General features: G+C 53.2%; 6 protein-coding genes and 1 non-coding gene across 9 annotated transcripts; 2 read left to right on the plus strand and 5 right to left on the minus strand.

The window, feature by feature from the left end:
* The first annotated feature begins 221 nt into the window (after nucleotides 1–221).
* On the plus strand, nucleotides 222–1,264 carry LOC111078671 (fat body protein 2). 2 transcript variants are annotated; one of them, XM_022373511.2, is made up of 3 exons: nucleotides 222–378; nucleotides 439–840; nucleotides 903–1,264. In XM_022373511.2, exons 1-3 carry the CDS (start codon nucleotides 286–288, stop codon nucleotides 1,191–1,193), a joined length of 786 nt encoding a protein of 261 aa, XP_022229203.2. In that variant the 5' UTR covers nucleotides 222–285; the 3' UTR covers nucleotides 1,194–1,264. The 2 variants fall into 2 exon arrangements, with proteins under 2 accessions (XP_022229203.2, XP_022229204.2); XM_022373512.2 differs by having other exon boundaries at nucleotides 442–840.
* Nucleotides 1,206–2,533, minus strand: LOC111078669 (probable tRNA N6-adenosine threonylcarbamoyltransferase). The gene is made up of 3 exons (XM_022373508.2): nucleotides 2,348–2,533; nucleotides 1,589–2,274; nucleotides 1,206–1,530 (listed from the first exon to the last, which is right to left on the minus strand). The coding sequence occupies exons 1-3, from the start codon at nucleotides 2,460–2,462 to the stop codon at nucleotides 1,288–1,290; spliced, it is 1,044 nt and encodes a 347-aa protein (XP_022229200.2). The 5' UTR covers nucleotides 2,463–2,533; the 3' UTR covers nucleotides 1,206–1,287.
* Nucleotides 2,534–2,602: 69 nt separating this feature from the next.
* Nucleotides 2,603–5,635, plus strand: LOC111078668 (coiled-coil domain-containing protein 186). Its single transcript, XM_022373507.2, has 7 exons — nucleotides 2,603–3,411; nucleotides 3,475–3,594; nucleotides 3,652–3,715; nucleotides 3,778–3,932; nucleotides 3,995–4,137; nucleotides 4,191–4,371; nucleotides 4,572–5,635. Exons 1-7 carry the CDS (start codon nucleotides 2,671–2,673, stop codon nucleotides 5,505–5,507), a joined length of 2,340 nt encoding a protein of 779 aa, XP_022229199.2. The 5' UTR covers nucleotides 2,603–2,670; the 3' UTR covers nucleotides 5,508–5,635.
* Trnam-cau lies at nucleotides 4,421–4,493 on the minus strand. The gene has a single exon. It is a non-coding gene; the product is annotated as a tRNA-Met (tRNA).
* On the minus strand, nucleotides 5,591–6,320 carry LOC111078673. Its single transcript, XM_022378098.2, has one exon. The coding sequence runs from the start codon at nucleotides 6,228–6,230 to the stop codon at nucleotides 5,664–5,666; it is 567 nt and encodes a 188-aa protein (XP_022233790.1). The 5' UTR covers nucleotides 6,231–6,320; the 3' UTR covers nucleotides 5,591–5,663.
* A 143-nt stretch (nucleotides 6,321–6,463) lies between these two features.
* Nucleotides 6,464–8,008, minus strand: LOC111078670 (uncharacterized protein CG45076). Its single transcript, XM_022373509.2, has 2 exons — nucleotides 7,553–8,008; nucleotides 6,464–7,476 (listed from the first exon to the last, which is right to left on the minus strand). Exons 1-2 carry the CDS (start codon nucleotides 7,596–7,598, stop codon nucleotides 6,518–6,520), a joined length of 1,005 nt encoding a protein of 334 aa, XP_022229201.2. The 5' UTR covers nucleotides 7,599–8,008; the 3' UTR covers nucleotides 6,464–6,517.
* A 588-nt stretch (nucleotides 8,009–8,596) lies between these two features.
* On the minus strand, nucleotides 8,597–14,568 carry LOC111078667. 2 transcript variants are annotated; one of them, XM_022373505.2, is made up of 5 exons: nucleotides 14,410–14,568; nucleotides 11,580–13,403; nucleotides 10,198–11,151; nucleotides 9,793–10,094; nucleotides 8,597–9,712 (listed from the first exon to the last, which is right to left on the minus strand). In XM_022373505.2, exons 2-5 carry the CDS (start codon nucleotides 13,386–13,388, stop codon nucleotides 9,109–9,111), a joined length of 3,669 nt encoding a protein of 1,222 aa, XP_022229197.2. In that variant the 5' UTR covers nucleotides 13,389–13,403; nucleotides 14,410–14,568; the 3' UTR covers nucleotides 8,597–9,108. The 2 variants fall into 2 exon arrangements, with proteins under 2 accessions (XP_022229197.2, XP_022229198.2); XM_022373506.2 differs by lacking the exon at nucleotides 10,198–11,151.
* Nucleotides 14,569–14,704: the final 136 nt, after the last annotated feature.

The raw sequence follows: 14,704 nt of genomic DNA on the forward strand, positions 1-14,704 counted from the left end.
CTGAACGCTAGAGCGACTCTCTGGCCAGATGGTGGGCGAAATCGATACGTGTACGTGTGTACGTATATATCTGCCGATCTGTCTGGGTTTGCATAATGCTAACCCAGAGCCAGTGGAGAACCAGTGGCGGCTATTGATTGCAACGGGCCAAAGTCATTTCAAGATGTATCACATATCAGCACCCACGGCGAAGGGCTATAAAAGCGCCAACCGATTGCCTCCAAGGCAGCAGTGCATCAGCAGTAGCAGCAGCAGCATCATCAGAGGATTACCAAGCATAACAGGATGTCTTTTCGTGGCAAGAACGCGGTAGTGACTGGCGGAGCCGGCGGCATTGGACTCCAGGTGTCCAAGCAGCTCCTGGCGGCTGGTGCAGGGGTGTGTAGTAGAGATACGGGGTCTGTGGCAGTCACTGCTTAACGTATGCATTCCCCCCAGAAGGTGGCCATCATGGACATACAGGACAATCTGGAGGAGTTTGTCAAGCTGAGGGCCGCCCATCCCACGCAGAGCGTGATGATCGTCAAAATGGATGTGGCGAACAAGAAGGGCGTGGAGGCCACCTACGAGGAGATTTCCAAGACCTTTGGCAGCATCGACATTGTGGTGAACGTGGCGGGCATCTTCAACGACAAGGAAGTCCAGCGCACTCTCCTCGTGAATCTGGGCGGGATCATCAACTCGACGCTGAGTGCCCTGCCCTACATGAGCAAGGACAATGGCGGCAAGGGAGGCATTATTGTCAACATGAGCTCGGTGGTGGGCCTGGACCCGATGTTCATCATTCCCGTCTACGGCGCCACCAAGGCGGGCATCATCAACTTTACCCGCTGCCTGGCGGTAAGCCCAAACCAATACATTTCCATCCTCCTGCCGTGCTGATGGGTATGGGTGCTTTCCAGAACGACAAGTACAACGCTCGATCGGGCATCAAGTTTGTCACCGTCTGTCCGGGGGCCACCATGACCGATATGTTCACCAACTTCACGGAGAAGATCATCTTTCCGGAGACGAGCGACGAGACGTACAGGATCCTCGACAGGCTCAACAAGCAGAGCGCCGCCGACGTGGCCCGCTGCATCTTGAGTGTGCTCGAGAAGGACAAGAACGGAGCGGTCTATGTCATTGAGGGCAAGCGCGTCTACCCCTTGGAATTGAAGCCCCAATGGACGGGCAAGGAGCAGGCAGTCTGAGTTCAACACACGACGACTATAAATGTTATACAAACTATCGAAATTAGTATTTAATAAACATGCAAAGCTCACTACAACTATCACTAATCATCCGCTAGTCGTCGCGCCAGGTAACCAGCACCTCGTCCGTACGATAACGTTGCGTCACAAAGGACTCCTCGAAGGGCATTCGGGTGCCCGACTTGAACATCTCGGCGCCGGCGTGGGCAATCATCAGGCCGTTGTCAATGCAGTAGCGTTCGTCGGTGGCAAAGAGTTTGCCTCCACGCTCCTCGCACATAATCTGCATCATCTTCTGGAGACGCTCGTTGCAGCCCACGCCGCCCACAATGAGAACCTACAGAGAGCATGTAAGATGAGTGCCACGACTCCAACTGTACGACTGTACGGCTCACCTCATTGGATCCGCAATGCGCCATGGCACGCTCTGTGATCTCAACCAGCATGGCGAAGATGGTCTCCTGCAGCGAGAAGCAAAGATCGGCCGCCTTCGCCGCGGGTGTCTCTGCCTCCTGTGTTTTCTTGCGTTTGTTGGGATTCTTTGTGGGATCGGCCAGCTCCTCGATGTGCGACAGAATGCCGGAGAAGCTCACGTCCATGCCCTTGACCACATACGGAAGCTTGATGTAGCTAGATCCGTCCTTGGCCATCTGCTCGATGTTGTAGCCCGGACTGGGGTCGTTGGGCAGCTTGAGGATGCGCGCAAAGCGGTCCAGGCAATTACCCACGGCAATGTCTATGGTCTCACCAAAAATGCGATACCTCTTGTTGGAATAAGCAATCACTTGGGTGTTGCCGCCGCTCACATAGAGAATGATGGGGTTCTGGGCGCCCGTGATGTGGCGACCCATCTCGATGTGGCCAATGCAGTGATTCACGCCCAGCAGTGGCTTCTCCCACAGCAGTGACAGAGTGCGGGCCACTATGGCCCCCACCAGCAGTGGCGGAGCCATTCCCGGCCCTTTGGTGTAGCAAATGACATCCAGATCGGCGGGCTTTATCTTTGCCTCTTTGAGGCTCTCCTGGATCAGCGTAAGAATCACTTCGCGATGATGTTTAGCCGTCGCATTGGGCAGGAAACCTTTTGTACGCAAGAATATCAATGGGTTAAGAGCGAGAGACGGAAAGCCGGCAGCAGCAGCAACAGGCATTACCTTCTCCTGGCGGCGTGATGTAGGTTCGGCGCACATTGGCCAGCACCTCGCCATCGCGAATGATTCCTACTCCGATTTTATTGGCACTGCCCTCAATGCCCAGTGAGCAAACCATTGTTGAATTAAAACAATTAAATGGAAAAATAACAATTTGCAGCGATCAGCTGGTATTAACAGAAGGAAATGAATGTGCAGTATATTCTTGCGAATGAGAAGGTATATTTCAGTATATTTCTGGGGGTCTGGCTGTATCGACAAATACGCGGTCACACTGTTACTTGTGTTAAATTAAATAAATAAATGCCTTTAAGTCACAAATAAATATGGAACCAGCGCAGGCCCCCACGCCGGCTGAGACAAGGAGTGAAGAGAAGGCGTCTGCGAAGGAGCCTGGACAGATAGATACCCATCCGGAGGGAGAAAACAGAAACGACAGTGGAGGTGGGGACGTGGAGCAGCATCTGGAATGGAATAAAATAGAGCAGACTGCTGAGAGAGAGCCAACAAAGGCGATAGCGGATGCAGATAAACCAGTTGGGGCCAAGAATGAGGCCGAACTCGTTGAGCATTTGAAGGCAGCGGTGCTGGAGCAAGTGCCTGTCCAGGATGAAGCCCCATCGGAGATCAGCATGCGGTTCAGGGACCTGCAAGTCCAGGATCAGGAACAGAATCACACAAAGTCTCCACAAAACGACATACTGTCCCATGTGCACTGTCTGGCCCAGTTGGAGGAGCAACGACGGAGCTACGAGCAGCAGATGGAGCAGCTGCGGACTGCCAATGCACAGAAGGACAACATGATGACGCTTCTGCAGCGCGAGAACGCCATCTTGGACAAGGAGAAGCAGGCCTTTCGCAAGGAAATGGATATGGCCAACAAGGAGAAGGAGACCACAGTCATAAAGTTTGCCATGAAGGAGAAACTACTCATCGATGCCAAAAAGGAGAAGGAGGCGGTGGACAAGCAGTTGGCGGACACCAAGAAAGAGGTGAAGAATGTCTCCACCCGATTCATGGCCATCCACGAGGAAAAGTCCAGAATGACGTACATCATAGACGAAAAGGTAGAAAGATCTGCTCGTGCCATTAGGAGGCTATGCTGTGATCCTTTGCTGTTTTCTTTTCAGTGCAACGAAGTCCGGAAATATCAGCGGGAATGCGAAAAGTATAAAACAGAGATGGGCCACCTGGAGTCCAAGCTCAAGTATCACATGAACAAGCTGAACATCGAAACGGAGGCAAAGGCGGTACGTATGGATATCCCCAGGAATTTCTCTATTCCCTAATCCCTTTCCCGACTGCAGGCACTTGAGCGCAAGCTGGAGGAGGAAAGAAATGCACCGAATAAGCTGGAGGAGAAGGCCAATGGTTGGTTGAATCTTAAATGATAATGGAAGCAAATCTTCAACGTTTGATGATTCCATTTTCAGAGAAGCTTAGGATGGAATTTGAAGCCAATACAATACTCTTGAAGCACGAGATCACAAGCAAGACTGAGGCCCTAGACAAAGTCACCAAAGAGCAGCAAAAACAAAGTGAAGCCAACAAAGAGCTGCAGCAGCAACTACAAGAGCTCGCCTTGGAGGTAAAAAGTAAAGAAAATATGTAATCCAACTCTGTACAACTATTTTTCTCTTCTGTTTTTAGCATACTCAACTTACGGAGGAGTTTAAACGGGTTCGAGAGCAGCACAATGGAGTGGAGGCGGCCTACAGCGATGAGCTGCTCAATGCGGCCAAGCTAAGGGGACAACTCGAAGAACTACAACTGCTGCGTACCCAGAACACCATGTAAGGAGGTGACTGTAGAAGTATTTCCAATAGATTCAAGAATCTTTTTATAGCAACGAAGAAAAGCTATCGGAACAGCAGGCGAGAGTGCAGCAACTGGAACTGCAGGCGCAGGAAAACGAAGCCGATTTAGAGCAGCTGAAAGTCAAGAAACAGGAATTGCTCACTATCAACAAGGAGATGAGCGAGCTGATCGTGTGCCTGCAGAACGACATTTGTCAAGCGGAATCAAAGGTAAGACAAAAAAACATAGAAAAAGAAAATTGAGTGCAAAAAATGTACCTGCCCCGAGTGAGGCTCGAACTCACGACCTTAAGATTATGAGACTTACGCGCTGCCAACTGCGCCATCGAGGCCTTGTACTCGTCCGCGTCCAAAGCAGCCCAGACCTTTCGAGAATGAGGATCCACTAATTATGCTTCTATTTTCGACAGGCTCAGGGTCTCGAGGCGGAGAACAAGCTGATGCAGCAGGAGAAGCGCGGCTACGACTGCAGATACGGGGAACTGGAGCAGCAGCTTAACTCCGAGGCGGCGGAGAAGAATGAGGAGCAGCTGCTGCTGGCCAAACATCTTTCCGAGAAGACCAAGCTGTACGAACTGACGAAGCAGAAACTAGACAATGTGCAGGGCGACTTTGAGGCCACCCAACACAAGCATGCCACCGTCGTCAAAGAGCTCCAGAGGGAGCTGCAAAAGTACAAAAAGGGCATTGCCGAGCCCAAGGGTGGGATCAGCTACTGCAGCAACTGCCAGCAGGCCCTGAACGGGGGCTATCCGCACGAGCAACAGCGCACCCACAGCCGCACCAGCAGCCATGGCAGCGTGCACAGCGGGAGCCGGCGGGCCAGCGAATCCTCAGAGTCCGAAACTGTGGCCAGCAGTGCGACAGCAGTGCCGACGCCTGGGACGCAACAGGTGGACCTACAGGCGGTGCCGTCCAAGAAGGTTCTCGTCGAACGTATTCTCCGGCTGCAGCAGGCGACGGCGCGGCAAACGGAACGGATCGAGTTCCTGGAAAACCACACGGCCGCCCTGGTGTCTGAGGTGCAGAAAAAGTCCAAAGTCGTCCAGCACTACATGCTCAGAGATCAGACGGCGGGCGCTCTCACCTCCTCGAAGAGCGACCAGAACAAGAGCGAGCTCGTGAAGTACGGCAACGGGATCATGGCCGCCATCTACGGGGGCTCCAAGGGTGGCGAGAGCAAGGGCATGTCCCTGGAACTGTCGCTGGAGATCAACAAGAAGCTGCAGACCGTGCTGGAGGACACGCTGCTGAAGAACATAACGCTCAAGGAGAACCTCGACATGCTGGGCATCGAGGTGGACAATCTGACGCGCAAGCTGCGCGCCCTGGAGGCCTCCAAATGATCCACGTCCACTTCCAAGTCCAAGCCCATCCATTCCAGAGTCTAATCCATGTAAATACAGATTATTTGTAAACAAATTCTTCGTTGTGCTTAAGGTAAAATGTATATTAAATGTATTTAATATTTTAACAGTGCAAAGCCGGTCCGGGGTTCCACCTCACAGCAGGCCTTCGTAGAGCTTGGAGCTGACTGGCTTTGGCTGGCCCAGATCCATGCTAACTTTCAGGGTGGGTTCCTCTCCCGCCTGGGCCAGGCGTGCCTGCTTGTTGGGCGTCTTCTTGAAGTGGACTTTCATGAAGGGATTGGCCTCGCCCGTCTCCTCCCTCACGTACTCGCGCAGCAGCGGCGGCAGATCGATCTTTGTGGGCAGCACCACTGGCGCCACTTTCTTTTGGTTGTTGAGGAACTTGGCCTCCTCCGATAGCGGCACCAGCTCGTAGTCGGCCTTGTAGCTGGTGCTGTAGATCTCCACGGGCTTCGGCTGGGTGACGCCGCGCCAAGTCTTTTCCACGGTCACGCGCACCTTGCGGATCTGTTCCGGCTGATCGTCCACCGCCTGCACCTGAAGTATTCTCATGTAGCACGGCTCCGGGTAGCGTTGGAACATGTTACGTATGACCATGCGGCCGACTCCCCAATTGGGCAGATTGGACACCAGCTCCCACAGTGTGTTGCCCTTAAAGTCTGTGGTGCGGCCAATGTATTTGATTACTTTCTGGGCCATTTTAAGCTATTGTTTTAATGTTTTTAATTAATTTTAAAGAAAATTTTCAAATTTCAAGATATGGCCATTCACAGGCACGCGCGGACACAAACAGCTGAGCTGCGCTGTTGAGTTAACAGAGTGCTTGAACTTAACATGTTGCTGTTTGACCGATAAACAGTGTTTTTAAGCGCAAATAGTTCAAACAAAATGTGCGTGAAAAGCAGACAAAGCTCACAGCCACGTAAGTCTGACTATAATATTTTATTAAATAGATAAATAAGGGGGTTACATTATACATGAAACATTCACTGGGCGTACACATTGCGCGTGTGTTCGTCCCCTGACGCCGTGTGGCCGACGCCGCTGGTGTCAATGTGCTCATCGTACGATTCCTCTGCAAGCTCGAGCCCCTCATGCCCCTCATGGTGGTGCTCCACCTGATTCGTGCTCTCGTGCAGACCAATTGTTGCATGCTGTGCCGCCTTTGAGGCATTCACCTGAGCTGCAGCCGCCGAAGAGGCTGCTTTGAGGGCCGACTCTTTGGTGGCCGCATAATCGACGCGTGCCTGCTGCAGCTGTTCCTCCACTTGCTCCAGCCGGTTCTTGGCCTGGCCCACCATCGTGGACTGGGAGGCCAGCTGGTTGGACACCTCGCTGGCGGTCTGCTCCGCTTGCTCGGCCACGGACTTTGCATTGTTTACGGCCGCCGTCAGCACGGAGATGTGATGATGGGCCGCCTGCGCGGTCTGCTGGGCCAGTCTTGTAGAGATCTTGGCCGCCTTCAGCTGCTCCAGTTCGCGGGAAAGCGCACGCTGAGCTTCGGCCGCTTGCTGCTCCAGCTCCTGCAGCACAACTTCCTTCCCCGCGAGCGCAGCCTGGGCCGTGGCCGATGCCTGGGATGCCGCCTGTGCAAGGGTGTTCTGTGCAATGTACGCCGCCTGCTTGGCCGCCGCATGCTGGTTGGACACGGCGCTGTGCGCCTGATCCGCAGATCCCTGGGCAATGGAACGCAGACCGCTGCCAATGCTGTAGCCGTGATTCCCCTTGCCGGTGCTGCTGCTGCTGCTCACTGACGACTGGCTGTAGTAGCTCTTGGGACTGCTATGCTGGAGCTTCTCTGGCTCTGGAGGCTCCACTGCCGGGTGCAGGGATTCATAGTATCCATTCTGATGGTGCTGCGGCGGCAACGGCGGCGGCTGCTGGGGTCGATAGTGGTAGCCATTCCTCTTGTGCAGGCGCCCCAAGGCCTCGGCAAAGAGCATCACTGCAGGGAGGGATAATAGTTATCCACTTGACGCTCCGCTGCGTGGGGTTCCCTGTTCCCTATCCCCATTGCTTACCTATCACCATCTGGCAGAGCTGGAACCGTAAGCCTTTGACGTACATCTCCCTAACGCTGCTGGAACTGCATTGAGCCGCCTCCCAGTGGGCAATCTTTCATTTATAACTCGATTGGGGTCCAGCGATGCAGAAACATTCAAGTTGCGGAAAGTCGGTTGCGGTTTTTAAATTTAACTGATGAGCGAACGATCGTATATACTTTTGGATATTTGAATGCTCCACACATACACACACACGCACACTCTCTCTATCTCTCTCTCTGATTGCACCTTCTGCCCCCTTTTGAGGAAGCGCGGCGACCACATTTGTTGGTCCAAGATTCGGTGGCGTCTTTTAATGGTTCGCTGACACGCTTGCTTCTCCCACTGCACTGGCCGCGCGGACAGTGTAAAGTTGTTTTCTTAAAGCTTTAAATTTAATTTGCATTTTATGGACTGCACTGGACTGTAATTGAACTTAAAGTCGCTCTTATGGGCTATGGGCATGCTGCTGCCTTATGTTTTCATCTGTGCTGCGATTTCGGGGGATTACGTCTGGGACTACCATGTAGATTAAGTGGAAGATGGCGAAATTTTGGTTATTTATGAAAATGGGGAAGTCTGGGGAAATTTAAATTGACTTTGTATATAGAAAATTAATTGGAAAAATTATGAGAGGGATCCAAAGTAAATTGGTAGACGAAATAAGTAGCCCTAAAATGTTGAAAACTTTTTAGATTGCAAGAAATATTTACTGCTTCATTATCTAACGAAATTCGTATTGCATTCAATATTTAATTCGATTTGTTGCTTGTGAATTATTTCTGACAGAAATCACATTGGCCTTGGGCATTCGATCGCCGAACAGATGTTAAATACATATGTACATATGTGTGTACATATATGTATGAAATATTTATAGGAACCCCTGAATCTTTATTTTAAATTCAATATTCAATCGAAAATCTCAGTCTTAAATCCTCTGAAAGCTCTTCATTGAAGTATTATCACATTCAACTGTATGTTTAAAGTTTCCCAAGAGATGATTATTTTGTTCATAAATTATTTTATTTAAATACATAATTATTAATTTATTACAAATATAAAAATAAATTAATCACTACAAACGACAGCTATTTTACAAGACAAAATCGCAACTCGAATGTACCACGATCCACGATTTGGGGATACAAAGTACATAAAATATCAACAAAAGAGGAGGGAAGTGCCTCCGATATAGCAACAATTACAGGTAGGCTGTAGGCGGACCAGATGGGTCCGGTGGATGGTGATGGTTGATGGTAGACTCGTACAACAAATAACAAAAGAAACGAGCTCGTAATAAATGAGAGTGCCGTGTCCCAAAATAAATACGATGACGAATGCCACAAAAGATGGTAGCAATGGTTGGGAGAGTGTTGCATAAGTGGCTGATGGGCGGATGGACGGATGGCTGATCAAAAATGAAAAACAAACTCATCGGAGGCGTCATCTTCAGGGGGGTCTTCAGCAGCATCGATGCTGGTGGTGGCATGGTAGGCCGTCAACGATGGAGCCTCCTCGGGAGCAGCCTCTAATCATTGATAGCTCTGGGTGATCTGCTGGATCCAGGGCAGGTACGAAGAGACCTTCACGTAGACACCGGGAACGTTCACCTGGCCGCAGCCAATGCCCCAGGAGACAACACCGACCACATTCCACACGCCGTTGCGCTCGCAGACCAAAGGACCGCCGCCATCGCCCTTGCAGGCATCCTTGCCCTCCTCGCCGCCGGCGCACACGAATCCGGGATTCAGTTTGTAGCTGTAGCCCAGGCGGGTGTTCCTCAGCTGGGCCTCGCACTGATGGTGCGACAGGATGGGCACATCGACCTCCTTGAGGATGTTCTGATACTTTCCGTGCTCGCCGAAGGCGTCCTTGCCCCAGCCGGTGGTCCAGCAGCGGGCGCCGGTGAAGTCGGAGTACTTGTCGGGCAGGCAGGCGGGGCTGATGTGCGGGTTCTTGGTGAAGTCCACGGGCTGGTCGAGCTTCAGGATGGCCAGATCGTTGTCCAGGGTGCCGGCATAATACTCGGGATGGATGTGCACGGAGACGACATCTCGCTCAATGTAGGGGAAGAACTCCACATCGTGATTGACATCCCATTCGCCCAGGCGGACACGAAGATCAAAGCCATTTTGACTGTAGGATGGACAGAGGATAAAGGATTGTAGAGATGATCGGGGGATCGGATGAGGGGCTTGGGCAGCTTTGAAACTTACGATTTAATGCAATGGGCGGCGGAGATGATGTGCTGGGCATCGATGAGGGTGCCGCCGCAGGCGTAGATCGACTCCTTGGGATCCTTCTTCAGAATGGCCACGTGCCAGGGATACTCGCCGAACTCGCTGTCGCCATCGACGTAGACGGGGTTCTTGATGCGGCCGGTGATGCCAGCGGCATTCCTCACGCCACAGCGACCCAACTGCTGCTGGGGCGGTGCCTGAGGACGCACCGGACGACGGCAGCAAACTTCGTTCGCGCGGCAGGTCTTCTCCACGGGACGATTGCCATAGTAGGCGCGCTGCAAGTGAGCAAGAGGAGGGGGAGTTCCATTAGCATTACACTTGGATAGATTTGGGAATGGTTTGGGTCTGGGACTTTCTGCAAGATCAACACATGGTTACCTCCTCCTCTGTTGCCTCTGGCGCGGCAGTACTCTCCCACACACTACGACGCTTCCTCGACTGCTCAACGCTCCGCCTCCTGCGATCCCTGGGAAAGGAGACATAAGCACTGCCCGCTGCTGCTCCTGGGGCAGGCGTGGGAATGTTGTACAAGGGTCCCAGAGTCAGTTGCTTGCCCCGACGCGTGTTGGCTGTTGGGTTCCATGTGGGCTCCGCGCTCACGTTTACGCTCCGTTCCACGTGCTGGGAGTACTCCCCGTAGCCGCCAAAGCCGCTCGAGCCAAAGTCTGGACTCGAGCCGGGATACACGGAGTTGTAGGAGCTCTCGTAGGCAGACGCCGACGGCGGAGACTCGTGGTGATGATGCTGCTGGTAGCTGGGCGCTGAGGGGCCGCTGTGGTACTCGAAGATCGGAGTACTCGGCACCATTTCGACACTGAAGTGGGGCCCCGCCGATCCACTGTAGCCACCATAGTGATGGTGATCGTAGTCATGGTGATCGTGGTAATCGTGGAGCTCATGGTGATCGTAATCGTGGTGCTCGTAGCCGCTGAAGTGATCGTGATGGTGGTAGTGTGTGCTGTGCACTTCGTTGGGCTTTCTCTTGAAGAAGTCGCCCACTTTCTGGATGATATTCGCATTGGGTGTGACATGGAGATTGACCAGCGGCTTCACCACCTTCTCTCCGTAGTCCGTCTTGGCCACCTGCACGGACACCAGCGGATTGACATTCACCAGGCCCAGATTGAGGCCATTCGGCCCCAAGGAACCAAAGTTGGGATTCTGTGCGGGATATTGATCGCCCAGAACATTCACCGGATAGCCGCCATATGCCCCGCTGGGATAGGGTAGCCCAAAGGACACGCCGTAGGTGGGCAGAATCTTTCGTTGGATCAGCTCGATGGCCTGCAGGGCGGGCAGGGCCAAGGGCGATTGTGCGAGCGGCGCCTGGCGCTGAGAGGGAGACACGAACGGATCAGTACGCGGACTCCAGAATGCAGAATGCAGGTTGCAGGATGCAGGCGTGCGACCTTGGTATCCCTTGTTGTTGTTTTTGGTTTTGTTTTTGTTGTGGCTGTGCGTTGGTTAGGCTGGTTTTAGTCGACGAGGTAAACGAGGTTTAGTGGTTCTTTGGATTGAGCATTGAGCATTGGAGGAGCGTTGATCGGTTGATCGGTTGGTTGATGGGTGCAGTTGGTAGGTCGATTGATTGATTGATTGATTGATTGGATGCGTGGTTGTGTGTGGTAGAGGAGGATTGCTTTTGCTATTGCTAGAACTCGATCGATTAGTCATTAACTATGTGTGATTTTGCATTAGTCGGGCCACTACTTAAAACATTCTTAAGGGGTCTGGGTTTCTAATTTCTGGGAGACACTTACCCCTTGAGCATCGAGCGACAGATCGCTGTTGTCGTCCTGGTCCTTCTGGTCCTCGATGGCCTGGCGGCGTGTGCGTTTCTTCTCATCCTTGTCCTCTTTGTCATCCTTCTTGGACTCGGCCTTGGCGGTGGCATTGCCAGCGGGCGCATCCTCGCTGAGAGCCTCGATGTCCTTGCCCAGATTGCGGGGATCGATGGGCAGAATCAGATCCTCCTTGCGGCCAATGCGATCGGCAGCGGGGCACTGGTTGAACGGAACGCACTGGCAGTCGACGATCTGCTGGCGAGCGGTGTCGTAGCCACCCTGTCCTTGTGCCTGTCCCAGGTACTGTCCTTGTGCCTGTCCCTGTCCCTGATATCCTCCAGAGATGCCATTGTAATTGTTGGAGGCTCCTGTCTGCAGTTCCTTCTTGTAGTAGTCGGGGTTCTGGCTGTGGTAGCTGGAGCTGGGTGACGCTCCAAAGCCGCTCTGTCCGAAGCCGCCCGAGCTGCTGCCGAAGCTGCCCAGTCCCGAGCTGGGCTTGTAGATGTCACCAGAGAGACCTGGCTTCTGGGAGAGACCGCTGAAGCCGCTCTGAGCGCCCTGGGACAGGAGTCCGCCCTGGGAGGCGCCATTGAAGCCCGCATTGAAGGCATTCGACTGGGAGTAGGAGCCGGCGGAGGAGGAGGAGGCCTGGGGCGTGTACGTGGCCGAGGATTGCGCCAGGGCACTGAAGTCCGTGTTGATCGTCTGGCCAGAGCTGATGGGGATGGGCACACTGGGCACCTTGACTCCCTCCGTGCCCTCGACGTGGTGGTAGTGGTGGTGCACGTGCTGCTGGAGACCCGCATCGATGGGTGCCCCAACCACGACCTTGCTGCTGGAGGAAGTGGCTGCCGAGGAGGAGGACGAGGACTGCTGCGAGGAGTAGAAGCCGTTCAGGGAGGAGGGTGAGCCCTGGATGCCGCCTTCGGGACTCTCAAAGTTGTAGGGCGGAACACCGTTGGAGTTCGAGGAGGGGCCATTGTAGACGGGACTGAGACCTCCATTGGGACCACCTTGATAGATGGGTCCTGGCGGCTTGCTGTCGTAGATCAGGGCTCCGGGTGGGGGCTTCGTGTAGGTGATGCCGTCCAAGGAACCATCGATGGCCGACGGAGGAGGATGCTCCAGATATTGGCCTCCGAACTGGCCGCCCGGTCCGCTCGGTCTGTAGACGGGTCCGGACATGGGCTTGTAGGGTCCCTCGTAGCCAACCTTGCGCGGTGGTCCAAAGGAGTTCAGAGAGCTGGGGGGAGGACCCATGGGCGGACGTCCACCGAAGTAGCCCGGAGGCGGCATTGGCTTGGCTGGACCGTAGGGGCCGCCGCTGTAACCAGATGGCGGCGGGGGACCCTGCGCGTAGATGGTGGAGTAGAAGGGACGCTTCTCCTCCACGTCGCAGCTCATCAATCCCAGGCCGCAGAGCTTGTCGCGGATGAGGTTGCGCGCCTGCATGTCGTTGCCCTGCTGCAGGGCCTGGTCGATGTTGCCATCGGCATAGACGGCATCGTACTCCCCCAGGTTGCGTCCCTCGCGTCGCGAGTTGAGCAGCTGCTCGATGATCGTGTCCATTTCCGAGGTGCTGTTGCTCTGGACGGACTCATGCACCAGGTAGCGGCCCTGCACCTCCGACTCAGCGCCTGACGCCTCAGCGGCGGGTTTCGTGTCCACGGAGCGTCTGCTGGGCATGGCGGCATCCTCCATGGGCGCCCACTCGTTGCCCCAATCGGCGGCCAGTGTGGCGGTGGCCAGCAGCAGAACTGCCAACAGGCTCTCTCGCATTCTCATTGTGTGTGGTGGTGTCTGCAAGGAAAGGGAAATGATTTATAAGTCGAGGAATTGCATAACATAACGTCAGAGCGTCACTTGACACCATTACCCCCAAGTCATTGTCCCAGTTTACATTTCTCCACCGATCCACCGATCCACCCTCTCTCTTGCCCCTCTTCCCATCTTTCGCGAGTGCTGAAGCAATCCCCAAAACGAAACCGAAAACCGAAAACCGGTTCGTATCTTGAAATCTTCGCGGCATGAGTCAGTGTCAGCGAGTCGTATAAGACTTGGACTTTTACTTTCGTTGGAGGTCGCAGACCGTTGTTACTTTTTTTTTTTGGTCGAAATGCCAGAAAGAGATCGCCGCATCGCCGCATAGCCGCATAGCCGCCTTGCCACACTCTTTGCCTCTCTTTCTGTGTAGTTTATGAGGTAATTTTCCTTTTACGGGACTGACTCCGGACAATCGCTCAAGCCTGATCACTGCCTTGACAGCCGCTTTCCGGTTCGTGTATTTCTCACTTTTCTTTTGCTTTGCGACTTTTGCACTGCACTCTTATGTCACTTTCGGGTCGGTTGGGTAGACGATGCGCAGTTGGCGTCTTAAGCGATATTTCATTATGTAAATGGATCTTTCGGGCGTGCCCCGGGGATCACTCCTGCTCTGCTCGGCTCTGATGTGCTCTTTGGGGGCGGAAGTCGTGCGCAGCGTTGCATTGCTAAATGTTGTTTCTGCAATTCAGGGAGTGTGTCTTTTCCTGTGTCTCAGTCTCAGTATCAGTCTCTGTCTCTCTCTCTCTCTCTGTGTGTCTGTCTGTTGGAGGTTTTTCTTTTTCGGTTTTTGTTTTTCGCAGTGAAAGTTTCGCTTTTCCGATTGACTCTAATGACTGTTGACTGTGTGTGCGTGTGAGTTTTCTGGGGATTGTTTCTTTATAGCAAATAGTAGATCGGAATCGATGGATCTCTTCTCTATGCATCTTTGGGTTCACTTTTGTGGGTTCACTGGGGGGGTAGTTGCTCACTTCGGATCACTCACCTTTTGTCTGTTTTCAGTTATAAATAATAATCCACTGGGGTAGCTGTTTTCACTGTTTCCCTTCGCTCGATAATCCTTTATATAATTTTTATATTTTGTCTCTGCTATCCTTTCACTTCACTTTCTGCACTTTTGCACTGCTGCTTTGTGCTGCTCGTTTGTCGGCAAGTCGTTCACTGATTTCGCTTTCGTTGATGGCGCACATTTTATACAAAAACGACGCGCGCAGGCGCAACGGCGTCTCTCTCTCTCTTTCTCTGCTTGTTCCCTCTTGCTCGCGCAGTTTGCGAATCGG

This window comes from Drosophila obscura, unplaced genomic scaffold (assembly GCF_018151105.1).
Source record: "Drosophila obscura isolate BZ-5 IFL unplaced genomic scaffold, ASM1815110v1 contig_1, whole genome shotgun sequence".
Classification (NCBI taxonomy): domain Eukaryota; kingdom Metazoa; phylum Arthropoda; class Insecta; order Diptera; family Drosophilidae; genus Drosophila; species Drosophila obscura.